The sequence below is a fragment of the Lipotes vexillifer genome, unplaced genomic scaffold, assembly GCF_000442215.2.
Source record: "Lipotes vexillifer unplaced genomic scaffold, Lipotes_vexillifer_v1.1 scaffold19, whole genome shotgun sequence".
Classification (NCBI taxonomy): domain Eukaryota; kingdom Metazoa; phylum Chordata; class Mammalia; order Artiodactyla; family Lipotidae; genus Lipotes; species Lipotes vexillifer.
In genome coordinates, this window is record NW_006793856.1 from 327242 (window position 1) to 350470 (window position 23229).

General features: G+C 37.5%; 1 protein-coding gene across 2 annotated transcripts; it reads right to left on the bottom strand.

Moving 5' to 3' along the window:
* Positions 1–23219, bottom strand: FBXL3 (F-box and leucine rich repeat protein 3). 2 transcript variants are annotated; one of them, XM_007466787.1, is made up of 5 exons: positions 22988–23219; positions 18236–18587; positions 15262–15384; positions 11870–12041; positions 1–2527 (listed from the first exon to the last, which is right to left on the bottom strand). In XM_007466787.1, the coding sequence occupies exons 2-5, from the start codon at positions 18584–18586 to the stop codon at positions 1884–1886; spliced, it is 1290 nt and encodes a 429-aa protein (XP_007466849.1). In that variant the 5' UTR covers position 18587; positions 22988–23219; the 3' UTR covers positions 1–1883. The 2 variants fall into 2 exon arrangements, with proteins under 2 accessions (XP_007466849.1, XP_007466850.1); XM_007466788.1 differs by lacking the exon at positions 22988–23219 and having other exon boundaries at positions 1884–2527; positions 18380–18586.
* Between the last annotated feature and the right edge of the window lie 10 nt (positions 23220–23229).

A 23229-nucleotide genomic window follows, 5' to 3' on the forward strand; every position in this document is an offset into this window, starting at 1 on the left:
TACAACAGCATTAATAACTATCTTTATTCTAAAACTGATAAAAGCATTTAACATATACTTTACAGTATAAACAAGTGCTATGCATTTTGCTTAAGAAGTGACTTAAACGTTTTTCAAGCATTATATAATTCAATTTGTACAGAAAGTAAATTCCCAAATAAAGCTTTGGTAAGTAGAACTGATTACATACTGTCAAATCCATTTTCCAAAGCTGTTCAAAGAAAAGAGCTTCATCCACTAACGCAGGTATTTCTTGTACAAAGTTTTTCACTGTTTATTAAGAGGGAGGAATATTACAATAATTGCTTTTGATTTCCATGTCTGGACCAGCCTTTTTTCTCCTCATTTATATGCGCTCAGAATACCATCACTTTTGAAAGCATAAATTATGCAGAAAATCACCTTTTTACTTGATTCTTAGGAAGGTAATCTATTTTAAAAATAGATCCGTAAGACTGTTAGCTTCCATATCTACCAAGATGCTTTCTAAGTTTCAAGCACTAATACATGCCACTGGGGGTAAATCACTTCTAATTTCCCTTAGGAGGGTAATATCTACTAGCACTAGTGCTCAGAATCAAGTTTATATAATATCTTAAAAAAAACTAAATATAGCCCCAAACAACATTTTTACAGTTTCTACAATGTATGGATTACCTTTACTCATATGAAAGTAATAAAAATGCTGCCTAACTTAAATATAAAATATCAGTTTAACCAAATTAACTATCACAAAACTGTAGACATTTTTCTATTAAAATTTTCCAGTCCACTGAGCAATATTTACTCAAAAATATGATTATGAACTTAAATATATGCTCTTTTAAATTTACTGTTTATGCTGAACTGTACATTGGTGCTTTGATGATTTTTGAAAATTCTACTTACATAACTGTATAATTCCAAAATGAAAAAATAAGCCATCACTAAAATTCACTGGAGACTAATATTCTTTCATGGAAACAATTTATAAACATTTTAAAGTTCTACCTTTAATTATTTCAATTTGGCTTTTAAAAATAGATAAAGCTTCTCATTTCAATTATTGTGTAATACTTCAAAACTAGTTTAAACAAAGATAAACCCAAGAAGAACTAGTAAAAGCATTCCTTACTTTACATATGATGCCCCAAGTGCCACATACATAGTAATGTATCACAGAAAAGAATTTATATAGTTTAGCAGATTATAGAGCAATCCTAAAAGTTTATACAAAGCTAAACACTGCCTCCCTTTTATTCCACTCATTTTCTTTTAATTTGATCTTGGCTCTATTTATTATCTTTCTACAATAACCACTGTGTGACATTTATCAGTTTTTCTGAGTGTTCCAATTAATTGTATATACTTCTTTAAACAGCTTTGTAACATTTTAGAACATTCAACCAAACTTTTTCATTAGATACAATATATCCTACATTTTTCTCACAAAATGCTCACTTTCCTGAGCTATATTAAACACCTTATAACAGGTGTATGTATAACTGAAGACCCTAAAATGTCAAGTTTACATTTTTAAAAAATGCATAGAGAACATAACATTTTGGAAAACCTATTAGTACTCACTTATTAGATATTATAATATATATGTTTTGTTTCCTTCAGACTGTAAAATGTTTAATCTTTACTACTTTCAGATCTGAATTACTTTTTTAATTTTTTGAGATTTAACTGCTATTAGGCTAAAGAAATAGATGAAGTTTTCTGACCAAAACTGGTCCATGAGTCTTCCAAAATACAATCCTTATATACTCAAGATATCAAATTTCTGTGCCACAAAATAGTAGAATTATATCAGACGTACAGGAAATAAACTTTTATTATAATACAATATGCTTAAAATTAAGGTGCTATTATTCATCATGCCCTACGTCATCTGGTCTTTACCAAGTGGGCATCATGTCTGGAAACCACACTCTACCAAGATGCTTAGACACTTCCCAGTGAATCTGCTCCAAACTATACTTTTGGTCAGGAATTAATACTTCTTCCATAATGGATAATTGAGACAGGCGGCCACCACACATCTTCACAAACTCAACAAAGGCACTGCATGAGACTTCGCATTCCCCTAGTCCAATAGCTGACAGATTTTTGCAACGTTCTGCAATGCAAATTAACTCTTCATCAAGTGGCCGTAATCCATTAGCACACACTACTAGCTCAACTAGTCTAGGACATGTCATTCCCACACGGCCAAGCACATCTTTGCTTACTGATCTTCCAAAGTAAAGATGGGTGGCAGGTATTTCATACCGAAAGAACGGATCAAATTCCTCTTCATATAAAAAAAAATACATTACTAAGTTCACTTTGGGTGAATGTCTGATGAAAGCATCCCAGCTGCTCTTCTGAATAGCATGGAAGTGTGTCTGTCCAGGATTCTCACTGACCACGTCAATGCGCAAATGTTCTAATCGAACGTGTTTTTCAGAAGATAGAGCAAGCAGCAACTCATCGCTTAGCAAGTGGTAATTCAGGGCCAGTTCACGTAAGCCATGACACCGATCCGCCACACAAAGGACACCTTGGAAGAAAGAAGACCCAATTACTTATAAAGTTTTCTATAAGTCCACCATCTCCAAGAATTTGATCAAGTACATGGCCTACAATAAAATTTTACCACGTTTCATTACCACAGAGCTATACAGTTTAAAATCTAGCTGTACTGACTGAACCAGCAGGAAGTCACACACATTTAAAAATCTATTACCAATTCTGTCCGTAGGAAATTGGGACCAATTCTAAATCTGACACCTTAAAAGAAATGAAGCTCACTTACCAACTCAGAAAAATCATAAATTATTCACTATCATTTAAAAATATACCATGACTAAATAAGACTTATCCCAGTAAGTGTCATATTTTTTTAAAAAACTGATGACTAACACTAAGTTTATAGGTTAAGCAAGAAAACTCACATGATCATTGTGACAGAGGCTAAAAGACATTTTTTTGAAATTCAAAATCTAATCTTAATGAAAAAAATAAGGTAAAACCAGATAAAATGTGACTTATGTAACTAAATAAGACATTTGAAAATTTTTAAAAAGACTTCCATCAAATGAACAAAAAGTTTAACTGCTAATAATAATGTAAGAAGCCTGTCAAATTTCTAAGAAAAAAATAACGAGATATCAACTAGATAGATGAATCAAAAGATAACTGCTCAATTCACATTAATGGAAATATACATTATGACTTTTAAAGCTCTAACATTCTCAGAAAGCAATTCCTTATATGGTTCCTTATACTTAGGGCACTATGCTTCAAAACTGCCCAAAACCCCTAGTGCAGGAGCAGGTTTTACCAAAGGTAGTATCTGATCTCTGAAGTGGTCTAGTGTAAGCACTCTGCCCCAAAGAGACACACCCTGATACTACTTGATAAATGATCCACTCAAACCATTTCTTTTCTGTGTTTAGAAACAAGGATAGGAACAACAAAACAGACAACATATTATCTACTATTTATTGTACAAGTACGATGTGTTAGGTTCTAGATGTGTTATCCCACAAATACTCAAAAAAAATCTAGAAAAATAAGTGTCTTTTTTAGTTTGAAGCTGAGTCAGCTAGCTAAAGATAGCAAAGCTGGAATTCAAACACAGACTGAGCAACTCTTAAGTGCATGTGTTCACCTACTGCCTAAGAAGTAACAAGACGGAGGTCACCAATAAGCCAAAGCTTTATACAGCTGTGGGAGGAGAATATAGGCAACAGAATCAATGACGTGATAAACTGAATCACCAGTATAAGAGAGTCACCAGAAGAGGGAGTAAGAGACATCTGTGCTTCACTATTCAGCCACTGCAAAACTTCTGTTCTCCACAAGGTATGGATATACTTTGAAATAAACCCTGATCATCCAAAGTAACCTGGACACATCTCTGTTCTTCGCAATCTCATAAAGCCTGATATAAAAAGAAAATAAACACATGGGAAATGGTAACCAAAGACGCAAATAAAAGAAACTTTGAGGTATCATTTAATAACTTACTAAAAAAGTTGTGGCAGGCATAATTCTAAAAGTTGTCCTCAAGATTCCATGCCCTAACCTCCAGAACCTGTGAATGTGACAAGATGATCACTCCCATGATTTTTGTTATGCTACAGACAGCACAGCTTTAAAGTAAGATTAGCCACACGATCCTAATCTAATCACATGAGCCCTATAAACACAGTTTTCTCTAGCTGGTTGCAGAAGAGGAAGTCAGATTCAGAGCTTCTCTAGCTAAACAGAGAAGCCTACTGAGCCATGCCTCTAGCTCTGACCTACAGAACTGGGATGCTAATAAATGGGTGATGGTTAAAGCTGCTAAATTTGTAGCTGTTGGTTATGCAGCAATAGAAAACACACAGTTACAAGTGCTTAAATACTTAACACGAAATACTGACAAAGATAAACTGGTAAACTACTACAACTCAATAATACAAAGACAAGTAACCTAACTAAAACATAAGCAAAAGATCTGAATAGACATCTCTCCAAGGAAATATACACGTGATCAATAAGCACATGAAGAGACATGTGAGTCATCAAGAAAATACAAATCAAAACCACAACAAGATACCAGTTTACATTCACTAGGATGGCTATAATCAAAAAGACAAATAAGTGTTGATGAGGATGTGAAAAAGTTGGAACCCTCGAACACTGCTAGTGGAAACGTAAAATGATGCAGCTGCTTTGGAAAACAGTCTAGCAGTTCCTCAAATGGTTAAACAGAGTTACTCTATGATTCAGCAATTCTAAGTCTTATTATACACCCAAGAGAAATGAAAGTGTCCACACAAAAACTTGCATATACATTTTCATAGCATTATTCATAATAGTCAAAAGGTAGAAACAACCCAAATATCCATCAACTGATCAACAGAAAAATGTGGTATTATCCATAAATGGAATATTATTTGGCAATAAGAAGAAAAGAAATACTGATACATGCTACAACATGGATGAACCTTGAAAATATCACACTAAGTGAAAGAAGCCAGTCACAAAGGACCACATACAGTTCGATTTACATGAAATGTCCAAAATAGGTACATCTACAGAGACAGAAAGTAGATTAGTGATTGCGTAGGGCTGCTTGGAATGAGGGTTTTGGAGAGTGACAGCTAAGAGGTACATGGGACCTTTTGGGGATAGTAAAAGTGTTCTAAAATTCACTGTAGTGATGGATGCACTACTCTGTCAATACAGTAAAAGTCAATACATTGTAAACTGTATGATATATGAATTATATCTCAATAAAGCTGTTACAAAACTGGTACAGAAATCCATTGGTGGTGGTGTATAAACTTATATGACTCATGTTGGAAAAAAACACAGCAAGAAGCATTAAAAAATCTAAACCCTTTGATCTAGCTCCTCCACTTCTTAATAATTTGTCCAAAAGAAGAAATTAACAGAAGCAAACTATATGCTAAAATAGTTCATTTTTTAAATCACAGCAAATAGTAAAAACAAGTTAAATGATCAACTGTAAAAGAACTATAAGGCAAATGTTGGCCTATCAACAAGACAGAAAACTAAGTAGCTAAATGTTCATTAGTTCAGCTGATAATTAATGAGTGTCTTATATGTTAACAACTGGTGCTAGGATGGTAAAGAGTCAACAGAAACAAGACATCCTTATCCTAACAGAAGCCAGCAGATAAGTAAACAAGAATGCTCTGGGAGTCACAGCAAGGAAATCAGGGAAGAATTTCCAGAACTAACAAAGACCTACAGAATTTAGAAGGATCAAGCTGGGGCAAAAGGCGAGTAAAGAAGGAAAGAGAATAGCATTTCTGTGCGAATACTCAGACATGGACGAAAACACAAGCACTGTAAGAAATGAAGGGAGCTCAACATACAGTATGTAAGTAAGAGAATATCTTAAAGGCCGAAATCCAATAGAGAGGCAAGGACCAGATCATATGGGACCTTGTCAGCCTCAGTAAGGAGTTTGGGTCTTACCTAAAGTATAGTGAGAAGTTTTGAAGGAAACTGGAGGGAAAAAAATCAGATTTATATGTTATAAAGATTACTCTGGCTATACCATGGAAATCAAATTAGAGAAGAGCAAGGCTGCAAGTTAGGAAATCAGTTAAGAGGGTACTCACAAAGCTTACAGGGCTAGATTAGAGCGGACATGAAGAAAGGTAGAGTATATTCGTTTCAGCTGCTTAACAGAATACCACAGACTGGGTGGCTTAAACAATAAACATTTATTTCTCACAGTTCTGGAGGCTGGAAGTCCAAGATCGGGTGCCAGCAAGGCTGGGCTCTGGTGAGGGTCAGAACTCTTTCTGGCTTCTTGCTGTGTCTTCACATGGCAGAAAGAGAGATCAGATCATCTTTCCTATCCCTTCTTAGAAGGGCACTAATCCCATTTATGAGGATTTCTCCCTTATGACCTAAATACCTCCCAACCCACTTTCAAACACTGGGGAGTAGGGCTTCAACAAGTGGACTGGGGCAGTGGGCGAGGGGCAGAGGAGAGCACAGACATTCAGTAAACAGCATAGAGATTCCAAGCATGTATCAGCGATGGAGTCACTAGACCTCAGTGACTAAAGGGATGCAGAAAGTAAGGGTAAAAGAAATCAAGGATATCTGTTCGGTCCCTGACAACCAAATGAGCAGTACCATTCACTGAGACAGTAAGAAGGGAGAAGCAAGAGATTTCAACAGGGGGAAAAGGAAGTTCGTTAATCTGACGTACCAGTGAGACATTCTAGAGGCACTAGGCCATCAGCAGCTCAACACATAGCTCTGGAGTTCCAGAAACACTAAAAGTAGGAGGTGTTAACATATAGAACATAACTGAAGCCACTGATGAAGATGACAGAGCCCAGAGTTTACAGAATAAAACAATAAAGGGCCCAGTACGGAACACGGCGAAACACCAAAATTTAAGGAATGAAAAGAGAAACTAGCAAAGGAAACACAGTAGGAACTATCAGAGAGGAAGGAGGAAAATCAAGTCACTAGTGTCAAATGGTGCTTAGAGGTCCAGTAATTAGACAATTATAAGGACTATATGAAATGGGAAACATTTTTTCATAAAAATTGAACTGAAAAACTGTTCAGTGAAGAAAAAGGCATAGAAAATTGCCCTTAATTACAACTTAGAGAAAGAAACTATCTAAATATACAAAATATGGATAGGAAAAAAATACACAAGTGTTAAATTTTAAATTAAATCCTGTGTTTATACTCTTAAATTAAAAAGTATTACAGGTGCTCTTTCTCTTCCCTTCCCAACAACTAATCCAAATGCCATTAAAGCTCAGTAAGACCAAGCAAGGTTATACTATATTATGAGCATTGATATGTATATTTAATAAAAATAAATGAGCATGAGATGTACCAGGATAAAGAGAATAATGAGCTCAGTTTCACAGAGACCCAAAGGTTCTCGTACAGTGTGGTAAGTGCTACAAGCTATGTTGAGAGTGCTATGGAAACAGCAAGTGGGGCTTCTAAACCAGACGGGAGGAGGAAGAAACTGGAACAGCTGAACTAAATATTTTTTTTATTTTTTATTTTTTTTTTAACATCTTTATTGGGGTATAATTGCTTTACAATGGTGCGTTAGTTTCTGCTTTATAACAGAGTGAATCAGTTATACATATACACATGTTCCCATATCTCTTCCCTCTTTGTCTCCCTCCCTCCCACCCTCCCTATCCCACCCCTCCGGAAGAAAACTCTTAAATGTACAATGAAGGCAGTACTCCTTGCATGGGTAGTGAGATAAGGGGAAAGTGCTTGCACATTGACAAAATGCATCCTTTACTGTCTCCTTATCATTCCCAACTGCAGTCTAAAGAAGCAACAAAAGGCTTCATGTATAGTATTTTGTCATAAGTGGTGCTGCTTAATCCTTGTTCAAATGCAAAAGCAAAATGTGTAAAACAGCTTTTTAAATGACAAACATTTGAAGACTTTCAAGAAAGATACTAGATGTTGCCAGAATATAGAATGGATTTTATAAGGCTATATTATAGAATTGTACATTAATTGCAAATGTAACCTAGAAAAATTGTCTACTAGAAAGAGGAACAATAGCCCAAAGTATTATGTCAACAAAAGACACATTTTCGTTCCAGTTAAAGGGCATACTTTTGCAAAGTGGGCTCTTCTATTTAAGAAAAATATTTATTGAGATTGTTTTCTTCATCATTTTAGCTATATTTAGCATGGCTGAATGTTCAGTAACCTACATATTCATGACTGCATTTTTGTAATTTGCTTTATCACAGTACATAAATACCAGTTCTAGAAAGAAGGTATCTAGCCATTGCCCCCATGGTACTCAAATATTGATTAGGTCATGAAAACAAGTTTTTACATACCTCATTTTCCTTATTCTTTTTGCTGGCAGAATAGTGCCTGTTGCCCCAGATAGTGAGAGGTGGAATAATCCATCTCTACTGAAAGTGCCAGCAATGTGAATTAGTTTTTGAGTCAAATGGACTGTGTGCTTGAGGCCAGAGCACATGCAGTAATTTCCTCTACATCCTGTTCAAATATGATGCACTTTTATCAAATAGAACTGCTCCTATACAAACTAAGCTCTATATTAAGTATCTAGCTTCACTTTTATTGTTTGCTTCAAAAATCCTTGAAATATTTAAATAAAGCACAATTCTACTAAAGCAGAAGTGTTGAAACATAAATGGCATGTAACTATTCCAGGCAGCATGGAAGAGCCACAGGAGTAGACTTTTAGATGTATCCTAGGAAGGTGAAAATTAAGAAAATTCTAGAATGTATATTTTATTACATGCACAATTATCCATGGGAAAAATTAGACGTAGATATTTAGAGATTAACAACAAACACAACTAGCAATTTTGCATACTACTTTAGGAGGATAAATGATAAAAGTAATTTTATTCTAATTTTATAACAATGAGACTGTTTCTACTCTACTTAATCTCTAGCCACACATTCCTGGTCCTTCCTCTGGGGTTGAGGGAGCAACAAACAATCAGAGTGGCTTTCCTTTCTCCCACAGGAGCAAGGACTACTTTGCCTTATTCACCACTGGATTCCCAGCACTTAGTAGAAAGGCACACTGCAAGTGCTCTGTACATAACTTCAAATGCATGAGTCCCTCTTGTCAAAGGAATAAAAATCAAAGCCTGGGCTTCCCTGGTGGCGCAGTGGTTGAGAGTCCGCCTGCCGATGCAGGGGCCACGGGTTCGTGCCCCGGCTTTTATTTCCTTTTCTTCTCTGATTGCTGTGGCTAAAACTTCCAAAACTATGTTGAATAAGAGTGGTGAGAGTGGGCAACCTTGTCTTGTTCCTGACCTTAGTGGAAATGCTTTCAGTTTTTCGCCATTGAGGATGATGTTGGCTGTGGGCTTGTCATATACGGCCTTTATTATATTGAGGAAAGTTCCCTCTACACCTACTTTCTGCAGGGTTTTTATCATAAATGGGTGTTGAATTTTGTCAAAAGCTTTCTCTGCATCTATTGAGATGATCATATGGTTTTTCTCCTTCAATTTGTTAATATGGTTAATCACATTGATAGATTTGCGTATATTGAAGAATCCTTGCATTCCTGGAATAAACCCCACTTGATCATGGTGTATGATCCTTTTAATGTGCTGTTGGATTCTGTTTGCTAGTATTTTGTTGAGGATTTTTGCATCTATGTTCATCAGTGATATTGGCCTGTAGTTTTCTTTCTTTGTGACATCCTTGTCTGGTTTTGGTATCAAGGTGATGGTGGCCTCGTAGAATGAGTTTGGGAGTGTTCCTCCCTCTGCTATATTTTGGAAGAGTTTGAGAAGAATAGGTGTTAGCTCTTCTCTAAATGTTTGATAGAATTCGCCTGTGAAGCCATCTGGTCCTGGGCTTTTGTTTGTTGGAAGATTTTTAATCACAGTTTCAATTTCAGTGTTTGTGATTGGTCTGTTCATATTTTCTATTTCTTCCTGATTCAGTCTTGGCAGTTTGTGCATTTCTAAGAATTTGTCCATTTCTTCCAGATTGTCCATTTTATTGGCATAGAGTTGCTTGTAGTAATCCCTCATGATTCTTTTTATTTCTGCAGTGTCAGTTGTTACTTCTCCTTTTTCATTTCTAATTCTATTGATTTGAGTCTTCTCCCTTTTTTTCTTGATGAGTCTGGCTAATGGTTTATCTATTTTGTTTATCTTCTCAAAGAACCAGCTTTTAGTTTTATTGATCTTTGCTATTGTTTCCTTCATTTCTTTTTCATTTATTTCTGATCTGATTTTTATGATTTCTTTCCTTCTGCTAACTTTGGGGTTTTTTTGTTCTTCTTTCTCTAATTGCTTGAGGTGCAAGGTTAGGTTGTTTATTCGAGATGTTTCCTGCTTCTTAAGGTGGGCTTGTATTGCTATAAACTTCCCTCTTAGAACTGCTTTTGCTGCATCCCATAGGTTTTGGGTCATCGTGTCTCCATTGTCGTTTGTTTCTAGGTATTTTTTAATTTCCTCTTTGATTTCTTCAGTGATCACTTCGTTATTAAGTAGTGTATTGTTTAGCCTCCATGTGTTTGTATTTTTTACAGATCTTTTCCTATAATTGATATCTAGTCTCATGGTGTTGTGGTCGGAAAAGATACTTGATACAATTTCAATTTTCTTAAATTTATCAAGGCTTCTAAATTTTGAAGGCTGGACTGGAGTTAGCCAGGTGAAGAAGTAAAAGAAAAATTTTTTTATAGAGGCATTCTCCAAGGTACAGTGTACTGGCCACACACACATACAAAGAACTGTTGTTACACAGGGCTCAAATAAAAGCTATACATAAGTAAAAAGCAAACAAGATTAAAGAGAGATGTGAGGGTCAGGATACAAAGATCTTTGTACACTATGAAGTATGGACCATACTCTCATAGGAACCTATATACGGTAGACAGTAAAATGTGACCATGGTCACATAAGGAGCTGCCAATGCCCGATCTTCTTAACTTCTATTTTATTTAGATTATCACCTTCAGTGATAATCTAGAAGCGGCAGAAAAAGATAGGAAAACACTGCAATAGACCTCACCATTCCCATCACCAGACCCTCCATGTGGGAGACATGGGAGGACAGAAAGTAATCTCCATCCAAGAGGGAATCATTTTCTTGGGGGAAGGCCAGGCTTTAGTTATGGCAAAAAGGTGGGAGGTGTTCTGTAAAGAGATCAAAACAGGTTGTCCAAAGTAACACAGCCAAATGGTTGGGAGAGATGTCAACAGTTGGAGGGCGAGTCAGGAATGAAGCATCAGACTAACACAAAGTGTAGGTTTATAACTGCTTTATAATACAAACCATTTGGAATTTAAATGCTCTCAAAGTGAATAATCTAGTAATGCTTAGTCTATACAAGCAAAGCTGGGAAGAGCATTAATAATGCTGCTCCTCCATTTGATGCACTCGGCTCTAAAACTCAACTTAGGAAAAGGACTATTTTGCAAAATGTAAGGCGGTAACTTCAGCACAACTTCTCTCCCTCCACATAGCAAGACAAAAAGCAACTGTGAGATTTCTATGACTCAAAACCTACCCTGTTAGCTCAATCACAATTAGAGAAAATTCTACTTTACCTAAAGGGCCATCTCAGGCTGGCCTTGCAGTGTCCTTTTAATTTTTTAAGTTATTCATTTTCAAGCACAGGTTGGACACAAATCGCCAAATAAAAAGATTAGAAAATAAGTTGAAAGTAAGTGTCTACACTAGGAATGCTACAGAATTTATGCTATTGTATTATAACAATAAAAATATTTTTATTCAATAGAGAGGAAATTATCATATGAACTCACCTTCAAGGTTAATGATCATAATTCTCAATTTGATAAACACATCAATACATTTTACTAAAATATTATCTGGCAAAAGCCACACATACCTGCTGGAGAGACGTGAGGACAGCTGCTCATTTTTAGCAACTTGAGTGTATCACTGTTGTTGGCCACTAGTACTTTGAGGGATGGATCATCTACTGGGGTGTCATCTATCTTAAGGGAGGACAAGGATTTGGAGTTTACAAATACAACCGTCAGTGCAGAGATAAAGTGAGACTGAAAAACAAAAAAATTAAAACACTGTTTCAATTTTTACAAATGAGAATTGAGGGGTTTTCATATAATACACACATAGTTCATCTGAACCCTAATATATTTCACAGCTGTTTTGGGGTAGCAGCCCCTCACTCTGTTGTGGGAATATGGTAAAAAAGAGAGGTGGCTTCCCACCGTCTTTGAGAACGACCTTTTTACGTGGGGGAAAAAGATTTCAAACCTCAGAATGGGTGTCTCTGAATCACAACAGTCACTGGTAAGTAAAAAGAGGAACTCTGGAACCCAGAATGAGAATACCTCTCAGACACGTCACATCACCTTATCTGGAAATGCTACTCCAGTGTATTTTAACACTGAACTGCATTCTTTTTTGGTGATAGCAATGACCACTAAAATAGGTAATAACTATTAGCAAAATCATCAAAAATTAAAACAACAGTCAATCAACTTAGAAGCTATAAAAGACTTATTTGGAATATGGAAGCTCATACAAAATTTGATTCTAAAATAATAAAAATCATAACTAAATAAAATTCCAAACTTAAAACTCCTTTAGGGACTTCCCTGGTGGTCCAGTGGCTAAGACTATGTGCTCCAAATGCAGGGAGCCCAGGTTTGATCCCGGGTCAGGGAACTAGATCCCACACGCCACAACTAAGAGTTTGCATGCTGCAACTAAAGATCCTGTGTGCCGCAGCTAAGGGCTAGAGCAGCCAAATAAACAAATATTAAAAAAAAAAAATCCTCCTTTAAATATGTTAAATTATCTACAATTATCTATATATATAATATTCTGTTGGACACAGAATCTGACCTAAAGACCACTGTAGGGAACCATTTCCTAACCATTGTAGGAAACAGGAATTAAAGCACAAAGTATGGGACTCTGGATCAGAGCTAATAAGCCATAACCAATGGACTCACTACCGCAGTGAAAGGGAGGGATGAGGGCAGGCTAGTAGCCAAGAAAGTACAATGAAACATTATTTCTTGGTCACATTCCCTAAATTACTTTTTTCCTACTGTGATTAAATAACTACTTAAATTTTGATTAAGTATCTGTTTAACAACTTAAATGTTAACATCTTTCTCCTAATATTTCCATATTAAATTCAACTATATCTGTATTAGTATATGCATGACTCCATCACTGCCTTCTTTTTCCCATTTCCCTCAGAGTTAGCTCTGGTCAAATACACTTCTTTCACATTCTCTTCAGTTCTCCCAGGATTTCCAAGATATAGCAACACAGACTTTCAATATTCTATGAAAGCCATAATAGGAAAAGAAAGAAAAACAGCATAAACATCCTAGGCCCATTTAATAAGGAAGGAAGAGTCCCAGATGCACCCATAGTTCCCCAAACCAAAATGACTGCATGTAAGTATAATACTAGTACTAGATATGCATAATGATCATCCTGAGTAATAAAAAAAGAAGGAAATTATGTTCAACATACCTTTTACTATGGTATCTTTTAGATACTGTATGTGTACTTGTTTTTTAACTACACTACGTACACAGAAAAATCAATTCAAAATATTTCATTTCCCATATGAAGCTTGAACAAGGCACTACTATACCACATAACTCAGTGCTTCTTAGAGGGCCATGAACCATCTTAATCAGAACCACCTGGAATGCTCTTAGGAAAAGGAAATTTGGAAGGATACCCAAAACTTAGAAGTTCCTCAGATGATTCTTATGCATATTAAGTTTGAGAACCACAGTGATTGAACTCCTATACTTAGAACCTTAAAATGCTGACATGAACAGACTCTTGCTGATTTCCCTCGTTACACATGAGGAAAACAATTTCTCTCAAATGTACATATTTAATGAACCTTTTAAAAAATCAATTAAGACTTTGAAATCAACTGGTGATACATCTGTTACTGATATTCCATTGAACAGCCTGGGTTATAATATAAATTCAATTTAGTAATACAGAAGAACCTTGGAGATAGTGCAGGAATTGGTTCCAGACTACCACAATAAAGCGACTGTTACAATAAAGCTAGTCACACAAGTTTTCTAGTTTCCCAGTTCATATAAAAGTAATGTTTACCCTACACTGTAGTCTATTAAGTATGCAATAGCATTATATTTAAAAACACAATGTATATACATTAAAAAATACTTTACTGCTAAAATATGCTAATCATCACCTGAGGCTTCAGCAAGTTCTCATCTTTTTGCAATAGTAACGTCAAAGATCACTGATCACAGATCACCATAACAAGTAAAATAATGAAAAAGTCTGAAATACTGCAAGAATTACCAAAATGTGACACAGAGACATGAAGTGAGCAAATGCTGTTGGAAAAATGGTGCCAAGTGACTTGCCTGACACGCCACAAACCTTCAATTTGTAAAAAATGCATTATTTGTGAAGTGCTGCAATAAAGTGAAGTGCAATAAAAGGAGGTGTATTTCTTTCTGAATCATCCTAGTAAATTAAACGATTAGGTGGTTAAAGGGGTATCTGTAGTTTAGTTTGTGGCATATTCTTATAAAATCTTACAGATTACTGCTGGATACTAACCTAACTGAACATGAGCTAACATACACAGGGATTTTATCAGTTGCCTTTCTAAAACTGCATACTTCTTATTTTTCTATTTTAAGAGAATAGTTATTAGAGAAAGAGACTACCTCGAATTACATGCAGGGTCATGTTAGAACATATATATGAATATAAAATTTATATAAATTTAAATTTCACCAAAAAAAAAGTTTTCTTTACGTAAAGTCTGTAAATTAATCTAAGCTGTACTTATACTAACTCTGCTCAAGAACAAATCTTTACACACTTACCAGAAGATTTTCTAAGCGAGCTCTACCTGCTCTTAATACTGGCACTGTCTACTTTTCTTTGATTATAATCTCACCAATCTGCTCTGAAAGTCCAAAAGGGAGCATCTGTATGTCTCTTTTTTTCTAATACACTTATTTCTCAGTTTTACTTAGTCTCTTTCAGTGCTTCCTATAGAATCCTCTGCAAATTCACTCACTCTTTAACACTACCCATAAAGAAACACAAAGTTTAAAAAAAAGGAAAAGTGCTCTAAAAAAAAATCATAATACTTAACATTCTAAGTAGTAACTGGTTTTCCATTTTACATATCACTTTTCTTACATTCTCATTATCAGTACAAGAAATGGGTAGGGTTTCACTGGATTTCTCAGTAAAAGCTAATAAAACAAAACCAGCAGATACCTTTGGTAAATCCATAAAGCTTGGCCGAGCAGTTGAAATAAGTCCAAGTGTTTTTAAAGAGCAATTCACAAGTTGTGATAATATATCACAAGCTGCTTCAGCTGATTCTTTGCTGCTGTCCACCTGGGAAAAGAAAACATCCTTTACACATGAATATGGTCGCATTTCTCCGTGCATATTTTAACTTTACAAAAGAAGAAATACAGTTATTAGTTTATTGCATTATAATTTAAAGAATTAATATTTATCCTTTCAAGCGTCTACCCTCACATACAATGTCAACCTTCTCTGAATCTCCCTGAAAAATTGTAAGGGCAACTATCAAGACTTAACTTTCACTATGATAAGATATCTATTTAATGTTAAAAAGACCTGGCTTCTAAGTTGATTTATTGCAAACAGACTATATAACCTAATGGAAATACGAACTTAACAATCTTTGAAAAATAATTATATATTTGGCAGTGGATCAGATTATACATGTAAATACAGTGGCTATGGTACAAATGCTTCAAAACAAACTGAATGAGTATTTACTCAGAAGGTTCCAGTGAATCACAACCTGGGATTTACCATTAATGTTATTAATTGAAAGGTGAATGTGAAGTAAAATGAGGGTGTCCAACTAGTCAAGCATGAAAATCTGAACCACATGAGAAGTGGCTGCTCCCATGCACTCTTTTGCATACACATTTCCTGGGGGAAGGGAAATATGGCCAAAAAACTCCTTAAGGATATAAGAAGGAGCTCTTCTATCAAAAAGGAAACTGTTCCCTGGGCTAAAAAGCATCTTAGAGTAGTTAAAAGTAATATTCCTTTAATTTCCAGATTGATATACATTACCTTAACCCAGAAACATCCTGAAGAGTTCCTTGTGAAACTGATATACCAATTTACATTACACAGTTTCAGAACTATTTTCAATCCCACCTTTGGCTACGTTTCTCTACACCAGCAGTTCTTTTGAGAACTGCTGTGGTTCTGGACCAGCAGCATCAGCTGGGGACTTGCTAGAAATGCACATTCTCACGCCCAATCCCGACTATCCGAATCAGTAACGGAGCGCTGGAACCCAGCAATCTTTGTCTTAGTAAGCACTCCAGGCATTTCTGATGCACATAAAATCTGAGAACCACTGTTCTACATTAATAACTCTGACTATAAGACTCTGGTCTATGGTCAGTGAAGAATTAAACACAAATATTATCAGAAGAGCTCAGAAGAATCCTGGGATGTGGCTCTTTCTACAAATCAGAAATTTCCTCAGAAAAATAAACAATCCCTAATAAAAATGTTTAAACTTATAGGACAAATGGTTTTGTGAAGGTTACACATGTTGGATACAGCTGAATTGTGTCACAGGTTAACACTGACCCAGCCAATCCACTGGATGGAACTGGTCTTTAGGCCTAGGAGACTAATGTACTATACCCATCTTTTTATAGGATTTACCATTATAACACTTTTAGACACAACTCAAAGATGACTGAAGCCGAGGGGAAGGCTCTTCAGGTTTCCTCATGGGCAGGCGGAGAGGGACAACACATAAGGAGTTCCTAGATTTTTGTTTGTTCTATCCTCCCACTATTCCCCCACCCTTGTCCTCAGTTAGGGTTGCAACATAACACCCAGGACATTCAATTAAATAAGTATTAAGTATTTCCCAAATAATGCCAGGGATAGTTACACTAAAAACTATCCACTGATTATCTGAAATTCAAATTTACCTAGGCATCCCCTATTTTTATTTGCTAAATCTAGCAATCCTACACTTGGTGGCCTAAATGCCTTTGTGCATTTTTCTGGAAAGACAGCCGTAATACACCCAACCATTCCCAACACCAGGTCTCTCTCCTCTTGTGACACATATGGGAGAATAAACAGGTAATCCCCATCTTAAAAGGAATGACAGGGCTTCACTGGTGGCGCAGTGGTTGAGAGTCCGCCTGCCATTGCAGGGGACACGGGTTCGTGCCCCGGTCCGGGAAGATCCCACATGCCGCGGAGGGGCTGGGCCCATGAGCCATGGCCGCTGAGCCTGCGCGTCCGGAGCCTGTGCTCCGCAACGGGAGAGGCCACGGCAGTGAAAGACCCGCGTACCGCAAAAAAAAAAAAACAGGAATGACAGTCTTGGAAGCAGACAAGACTTTAGTTTTGGCAAGGATCTCTGGATTAAGAACCATTGCTATATATGGGTTTAACGTGACCTGTTTAACAACAGCTGCATATGGCAAATCAGGTATTCATGTGTTACTTTTCAACAATAATTATCAGGTGTATTAAGGATTTAGTGAACATACACACATTTCATTATTCAACCCCAAAACAAAACTCTATAAGCCTCTGTACTCATACAAACCACTATGATTCCTTAAACTATTCTGGACTTCTCAAAAAGCCACCCCTCTTCATTTATCTCATCACTGCCTAATTTCCAGTATGTCCCTGCTGGCAATGAAAAGAAACAAACAGTTCTCTCTGGCATTCTTCCATGTACCTTTTTCTATTTTTCTCTAAAATACATTCATCCAAACCTTTTACTCAGAGTTTCTGTATCTCTTTTTTCTTTAAAGACTCCATATCACAAAGCCATCAATAAGCAAAACTCAGTCCTATTAAATAAAAATAACAATTAAGTTTTAGTGAAAATTTCCACCTTTTATTTATTTTACTGTATTATTTCTTTTGGTTCAAATTTGTTCACAATAATTCAATGTGACAGCTTTGGTATATGATTATGTTTATTTAATGGTTGCTTCCACTCTTTTAAGAAATTAGTAACATTTATAATAAAATGGAGTAATTTAGCTCAATATAGTTATTTGTGATAGCCTCTAAGGTACACGATTACTCTAAATCTTTCAGCACTTTCCCTAAAAAGGCAATAGTTTAAAGACATGAGAAGATGTATTGGTTTAGGACACAAAAGCCACTAAATATGCTTTATTTTTAAGAGAAAGATTTAAAGTATTACCTTGAAGCTGACATATTGTAGATGGTTTGAATGTCTTTTAATAATCTGTTTGATCAGCTCTGGATGTGTTGCTTTCAAGTAAGATGTAGCTGGCTGATTCAGTTCAAATTCAAAACATCTCCACAAGTCAGGCATGTGAAATACCTGGTTCCAGTTGCGGCAAACTTGTGAAGCATGAGCCCGGTCGAGAAGAGGCAGATACTTAAACACTTGGAGAATAATGTCCTGAAGGAGATTACCCCAATCGCAAGTCTGAGAACGCTCATTTGTAGTCCTCAGTTTCTTGGATTTCTCTGCAGTACCTTCTTCTGATGAATTATGGTCACTATCTCTTCCTCCTCCTCGTTTCATCCTGTTCAGAAAAAATGCATCATTTTTTTTATACTTAACTTTTCAAAAGAAATAAATCCAAAATTCATTCTTCTGTCACTGAGATGTGTATACATGTGCTTACAAATACCAACAGAAACATGCAGGAAGAACTGGATCAGGAATTCAAGGAGAAGAATGTCAAAACAAGATATAATGAAAAACGCCAGCAGAGACCAACTGTCGTTTTACAAACTTATGTCTTTGGTAGGTGCTTTTAAACATTTGTACTGTACTACCTGGGGGGAGAAATTGATCATAATTTTGAAGCTAAACCAAGAATTTATATTTCAAAAGTTGCAGTCAACTAGAAGGAATATAAAAGAGAACCTACAGTGACACTTTCTCAAGATTTCTTAAAAGTCATCTAAGGGTACCTACTATATTTGAATTCCTGAATTCATGGCAGAGTCCCAGGAACCTCCAAAGAAGACCTGAATTAAGTAATCAACAGATCTCTCCACACTGGGTAGCCTGTGATACGTGTTACTGCCAGACCCAATCTCTGCTTAAAATGAGCAAACTCATCCCCACTGTGCGTATTTGGTCTGGAATGTGGCTGCTTCTTCCAACACATCACTTGCTGTTGCAATGTTTTATCCAAGTTGTATTTTTGAATGAGAGTCAAGTGTTTATTCTATCTGTTTGTACGACCTTCATTCCATTTGATTTTTTGAAAGTAGTTTTGTTGTTGTTGTGTAAAATTGTTGTTGTGTGTACGGTTAAAGAGAATGGGTTCCAGAATCAAGCTCCCTGGTTTAATTCCTGGCTCTGCCTCTCACTGGTTATGTGGCCTTGAACAAATTATTTGACTTGCCTGTGCTTCAGTCTGTGAAATGGGAATAACAGAAATACACAGGGTTCTTGTTAGGAATTAAAGTTATTAGGGCTTTTGAAAGGAGATATCGATGATTGCTGAACTCAGGTATAGGAAAGCAGTCTAGTATTAAGGACATTAAAGTGCAACACAAGAAGAAACGGAGGTTACCAACCAGAGGGCAAAGAATGATCCTAGATTTATTTTAAAATGAAGTGTGTATGACAGAGAATGAGAACACAAGCTTATGTATGAGAAGCATACACTGGAAGTAGATTACCACATTAATATAGTAACTATAATAGTGGGATTACATAATGACAGTGGGACAATAATAGTGGTGGGATTACAGATGATTTTTTTTTTTGGCCAGTATGCTTCCCTATATTTTACACGTTTCTTTTAATGTCAGTGAATTAAACTGTAATCAGATAAAAGGTCTCATTTTGATTTATTTGGAAAAATAAATATTGCAGGCTCTAACTAAATGGGGGTAACTGCAAACCACTCACGGGTATCCCTATTTAGTTTAGAGCCTGCAATACTTTTGTCTCTAGAGAGCAGTTCTGGCAGGGTATGGTTTGGATTTAGAGTCACAACTTTATCACAAAGGATGGCTTGTAGCTCTAGCTCCCTTCTTCTGGCACATCAGTATGTAAGAATTCTGACTCCTGTGTGGGACAAATGTACACAAGCATGGCTCTTAACCAAATATGTCTCTGCAGACTCTCTCTCTAGTAGCTAGCTAAAATTGTGAAGGAGGATTAGGGGCTGGAGGAAAATGGCAGAGGACCCTGGCTTTCATGCCATTAAAATCAGCCTAGGAGGTCTTAGTACATGTGCAGTAAACCACCTATTCCTCATTACTCCTACTTCCAAGTCTAAGTTAAGTAAATTAAATGATGTACATAATATTGTGCAGGGGGAGAGGAAGGGAGAAAACAGAATAACAGAGGTGATAGCAAGAGGGTAGTTTTATAGGAGACTAAAATTTACATCTGAATCTAAGAATACATTTTTAAAATGTGTTTAGAGAAAAGGCAGTATAATATACAATGTCATCTTTAATATTAAAAAAAAGTCTCTCCTAGGAATAATTCTCACTAGAGGTTGAGATAACACTGTCATTATGACCCATTTTTCTGCTTTAACTTATCCTGAAGGCTTACTTTAGTTTTAGCATATAAAATCTGGGTCAAAGAACAAAGAGTTTGCTACTCAGGGCTTATAATTTCTCTTCTGACTACCTAAAACTACTCAGAATTTTGAGAAACAGAGAGTCAAAAAATAATGAAGTTATCTTTATAATTTCTACTCCTTATTAAAGAATGCTGATCTATTTCTGGAGAAAAGTCTTCTAAAACCAGAACTATTCAACTTAAAGACAGAATGATTTGGGCTTCCCTGGTGGCACAGTGGTTGAGAGCCCGCCTGCCGATGCAGGGGACACAGGTTCGTGCCCTGGTCCGGGAAGATCCCACATGCCACAGAGTGGCTGGGCTCGTGAGCCATGGCCGCTGAGCCTGCGCATCCGGAGCCTGTGCTCCGCAACGGGAGAGGCCACGGCAGCGAGAGGCCCGCATACCGCAAAAAAAAAACAAAACAGATTCATTTTACTTTAAAGTATATGGACATATAAACAAAAATTAAATGACAGCCTTTTTTACACAATTGTCTTTGCTGATCCTAACAAACACCTTCTTTTGTCTGTTGCAGCCTTGTTTCAAATAAAGTACATTTCAATACCTTTCCAAATTGAGGGGAGAAAAAAGTTAACATATTAAAAAGAAGTATGCAACATTGAGGAAAAGTATCTCTCGGTCTAGACATATAACACTATATGATCACCAAAGTATATTTTAAGCACTTACTAGTCTATGATTAGCTGAACTAGTCTGTAAATTATCATATATGACTGTAATATGTCAGAATTACAGTATACTAAGCAATAGAAAAAATGTAAGCCCAAATGCCAATATAAATGTCTCTGTATTATCATGTACGCATAAAAATGTGAGCTCACAGTGGGCACCTAAGAAAAAATGTTAAATGTCTAATTTTTTTCCACGATGATCTCATTTATCCATGCAAAAATTTACATTGATTTCAAAGGTATTTTATTAAATCTATTTACACATGAAGCTCTGTTATACAGAAAGTTAAACAATTTTGAGCATCCACCCGTCCGCAAAGAATTTACTTCAATGGATTATCTTATCTCCTACTTTTAGTCCAAGTGAAAATACCTCTCACACTTGAACAGGAGTGCAGAGGAGAAGCTGGATGATCAACATCTCTTAGATTTTGTAGAGCACCCGAACTAGGCCTCTTCGTGCCTCCAGCAGTTCAGTTCAAACTGTAACTTTTCCAGGCCCCAAATAATCGATGCAACTTAGGCCCCTAAAAGCATCTGGTGAGGGACTTATACTGCTACGAAGCATCAAAAAGCAAACTAATGACGAAAGACTCCAGCCTCGTTGAGCAGCACAGGAAATTATGCAGTTTACTCTTCACATTTCCATACACTCTGAAAGCAGCAGTCCACTTGAACGTCAGTTGAAGAGCAGCAGAATAAAACACTTAGCCGCGTGCCCCTCGTTGTATTTTTAGTACATTGCACTGGTAGTAATTTTAAAAGCCCATTTGTAGTTAGCTCTAAAAAGCCTGTTTTGGGCAACACATTTCCTTTCCATTTACGTTCTTCTTTGACTAATATCACAATTAATATGCATTCTCTGGCTGGAACACAAGACTAAAACTGCGCAAAGAGCTTAACTCAGGACTAGATGGTATCAGAGAGTGTGGTGGAGCGATCATCTGTAGATACTAGAAGTTGATGGCGTGTTTATAAAGACTTCAGGAGTAGAAGGAAGACGACTCTAATTAAAAGATCTGGGCCATTCCATTGGACATGATCAGCAACAAAATAGCTCATCTCTTAGCTTGGAGATACAGGCCAATCATTTAACAGGCTGTTTTCCCGATCCCTGCACGCAACCCCACCTGAAAGGGGTGCTCTTGCTCAAAGCAGGCGCGAAGCTGCTCATCACAAGTTGACCAACTTTTCCACGTGGCTACGCGCGGCCCGGGCGTCCCCTCCTCCCGCGCCACCGCCACGGATTGGCTTTCCCTGACATTTCTGCTGCACCCTACCCCAGGCAGTCTGTTTTGACATCTTAATGCCCCTCATTTCTCAAGCTACAAGCACCGGGAAGCCGACACCGGGAAGAGCCGGACAGAGCGCAAGCTCAACGGTGTCGGTCACCAGCCCCCACCGAGGGTTAACAAAGCCGGGCGACAGGCTCGGAGGTGTCGCGGGGAGACTGCAGGCCGCCGCCGCGCACGCACCACGCCTTGTTGACATGTTTTGAAACAGGCTCTGCGGGGAAAAGCCCCGTAGCAGGGTCCGCGGTCGGTCAGCCGCGCCGCGCCCCGCCCCGCGCTCCCGAGGAGCGGCGCGAGCGCACCTAGGGCCCCGCGCCCCCCAGCCCGCCCAGCCGCCCGCCCACGTCGGCGACCCTCCCCGGCCCCGCCTACGCCCCGGGGCTCTGGCCCTCGGCAGTTACCTGCTGCCGGCGGCGGCTTCCCCCACACTCCACCCCGGGCTCCGCGGGCGGCTTGGCTCGCGGCTCTCACATGAGGCCCCGCGCCTTGCGCTCCCACCGCCGCGGCGCCCCGCGCTCCACCCGCATCCGAGGCGCTGGTCCCGGGGCGGGCGCCAACGCGGCTCCGCCTTTGCGGCTCTGGCTGCCCAGGGAGAAGCCGCCCTTCTCAGTCCCGCGCCGTCCGCGTCCTTCTCCCAGGTTCT